This window comes from Geospiza fortis, unplaced genomic scaffold, assembly GCF_000277835.1.
Source record: "Geospiza fortis unplaced genomic scaffold, GeoFor_1.0 scaffold172, whole genome shotgun sequence".
Lineage (NCBI taxonomy): Eukaryota > Metazoa > Chordata > Aves > Passeriformes > Thraupidae > Geospiza > Geospiza fortis.
In genome coordinates this window covers 4757918-4760806 of record NW_005054309.1, presented here as the reverse complement: position 1 = coordinate 4760806, position 2889 = coordinate 4757918, and the positions used below count along the sequence as shown (strand labels likewise).

Below are 2889 nucleotides of genomic sequence, written 5' to 3'. Positions count from 1 at the left end.
AGCCGTCCCGGCGCGCCCAGCCCCCGCCCCGTTTCATGCAAAACCAGGGGAAGAGACTTGTCCTCAGTGGCGGAGCCGCCGAGCGCTGATTGGCCGGAGCGAACGCATTTATTGCCTGACAAGCCCCCATCACATGGATGGTTGTCTATTAACTTGTTCAAAAAAGTATCAGGAGTTGTCAAGGCAGAGAGAGAGAGTGTGTGTGTTTGCAAAAGGGGGTAAAGTAGTTTGCTGGCTCTTTAAGACCGAGGTGGAGAGAGAGAGAGAGAGGGAGAGAGAGAGAGAGAGAGAGAGCGGCAGGCAGAGAAAAGGGAAAAAGGAGGAAGAAGTTTTTTAAAATCAAGACTCCGGCGGTAATAATAGCAGTTATTAGCATTATTAATCCATCAGCGAAGAAGAAGATCCTGATCTTGATCCAAGTGTGGTTTTGGGGAGTCCCCCTCCCCCCTTTCCTACCCCTCCCTAGGAAAAAAAAAAAAAAAAAAGTGCGTCGGGGGACTCCGCTGCGGCTGCTCCTCGTTTCTCTGCTCAAGGCTGGTTCCAGCAAAAGTAGTTTGAATGTACAACATGATGGAAACCGAGCTGAAACCTCCCGCCCCCCAGCAAACTTCGGGGGGAGGCACAGGCAACTCCAACTCGGCCGCCAACAACCAGAAGAACAGCCCGGACCGGGTCAAGCGCCCGATGAACGCGTTCATGGTGTGGTCCCGCGGGCAGCGGCGGAAAATGGCCCAGGAGAACCCGAAGATGCACAACTCCGAGATCAGCAAGCGGCTCGGGGCGGAGTGGAAACTTTTATCCGAGGCGGAAAAGAGACCCTTCATTGATGAAGCCAAGCGGCTCAGAGCTCTGCACATGAAGGAGCACCCGGATTATAAATACCGACCCCGGAGGAAAACCAAGACCCTCATGAAGAAGGATAAGTACACGTTGCCGGGGGGCTTACTGGCACCGGGCACCAATACCATGACGACTGGGGTAGGGGTTGGGGCCACCTTGGGAGCTGGGGTGAACCAGAGGATGGACAGTTACGCGCACATGAACGGCTGGACCAACGGAGGCTATGGGATGATGCAAGAGCAGCTCGGCTACCCGCAGCACCCGGGCTTGAACGCGCACAACGCGGCGCAGATGCAGCCCATGCACCGCTACGACGTGAGCGCCCTGCAGTACAACTCCATGACCAGCTCGCAGACTTACATGAACGGATCGCCTACCTACAGCATGTCCTACTCCCAGCAAGGGACCCCGGGCATGGCCCTGGGCTCCATGGGCTCGGTGGTCAAGACGGAATCCAGCTCCAGTCCCCCCGTAGTCACTCCCTCGTCTCATTCAAGGGCTCCTTGCCAAGCTGGGGACCTTCGGGACATGATCAGCATGTATCTACCAGGTGCTGAAGTACCAGAACCAGCTGCCCCAAGCAGACTTCATATGTCCCAACACTACCAGAGTGCACCTGTTCCTGGCACAGCCATTAATGGCACACTCCCTCTATCACATATGTAAGACAAAGGGGCCGGGGGGGTGGGAGGGGAGGGAAAGGAAAACTAAACAAAACAAACAACAAAAAAACTTTTATTAGAAATTCTGGACTTTTTTTTTTTCCGACAAGGAACTTGTATAGATCTCGGAGGGGAAGCAACTACACAAAACTTTTAAAAAGTTCTAGTTAAAACGGTAGGAACTTTGCAGAAAGTTTGCAAAAGTCTTTACCAATAATATTTAGAGCTAGACTCAAAGAGCGAAGAGGAAGATGTTTTAATATTTGCAGGCAACTTTTGTACAGTATTTATCAAAAGACACATGGCAATCAGAATGTCCATTGGCAATATAGAGAGAAGAAAAAAAAAGCAAGCTCGCGAATTTGCCAATTATTTTTAAAAATTAGAGTCTTCTTGGACCATTGTGGTTGTGGCAGCTGAATTTATAGCAGCTGCGAGAGGAGAGGAAATTATTTTACGGCATTTGGACATTTAAATTGTTTTAGAAATTGTACAAAAGATAAAAAAAGGTAGGATGAGTACTTGCGAACCATGGGCTTGGTTTGCTGGATAAGGGCAAACGTTTAGATTGTACTAAATTTTTTTCTTTTTTTCTTTTTTTTTTTTTTTACTTCTTGTTAAAAAGCAAAAATTGCCATGCAGGTTCACACGCCGTTTGTTAATTTATAATAACTTTTTGTTTCCAGACTTCATCCTGTTCAAAGGAAAAAAAAAAAAAAAGGAAAATTACCAACCTGAAATTACTGTGTTTGAAATATTTTCTTATGGTTTGTAATATTTCTGTAAATTTATTGTGATGATATTTTAAGTTCTTTTTTTTTTTCCTCCTCATTTTCCGTAGTTGTATTTTAAAGATTCGGCTCTGTATTATTTGAAATCAGTCTGCCGACAGTCCATGTATATATTTGAACTAATACCATCCTTATAACAGGTACATATTCAAGTTAAGTTTTTACTCCATTATGCACAGTTTGAGATAAATAAATTTTTGACATATGGACACTGAAGTTCCGCTTGAGTCTTGGATTTATTTTTGTAACGCAAGATGTTTTTTGAATAATTCATGTAGTAGAAGGTATCATCGTAGCCAAGCGAATACGATAAATAATGCAGTAATATATATAACTATATATATATATATAACGCATGAATATTTTTATAGGTATGTATGTAGAGAGAGAAAGTACGATAGCTTTAATGGAATAACTGCCTGTGCCTCCTTCGGGGGGACGGGAACGCGGGGTGAGAGGCTGTTTCCCAGTTCCCTCCCTTCCCTCCCGAGGACGTGGGGTGCTCCGGGGGTTCTGTCGCCGCTGCCTTTGGCCACTTGTTGCCCCCGGAGGGGCCGAGCCGGGGCTGGCGGGGCGGGGGGGCGCGGGGGGGGGGG

General features: G+C 47.0%; 1 protein-coding gene across 1 annotated transcript; it reads left to right on the top strand.

Annotated features, from left to right (window-relative positions):
• The first annotated feature begins 128 nt into the window (after nt 1–128).
• Nucleotides 129–1599, top strand: SOX2 (SRY-box transcription factor 2). Its single transcript, XM_005419007.2, has one exon. It carries the CDS (start codon nt 559–561, stop codon nt 1504–1506), a length of 948 nt encoding a protein of 315 aa, XP_005419064.1. The 5' UTR covers nt 129–558; the 3' UTR covers nt 1507–1599.
• The last annotated feature ends 1290 nt before the right edge of the window (nt 1600–2889 follow it).

Excerpts from the sequence above, each read along its gene's own strand:
- SOX2 (XM_005419007.2), top strand. The coding sequence starts at position 559 with ATGTACAACATGATGGAAACCGAGCTGAAACCTCCCGCCCCCCAGCAA.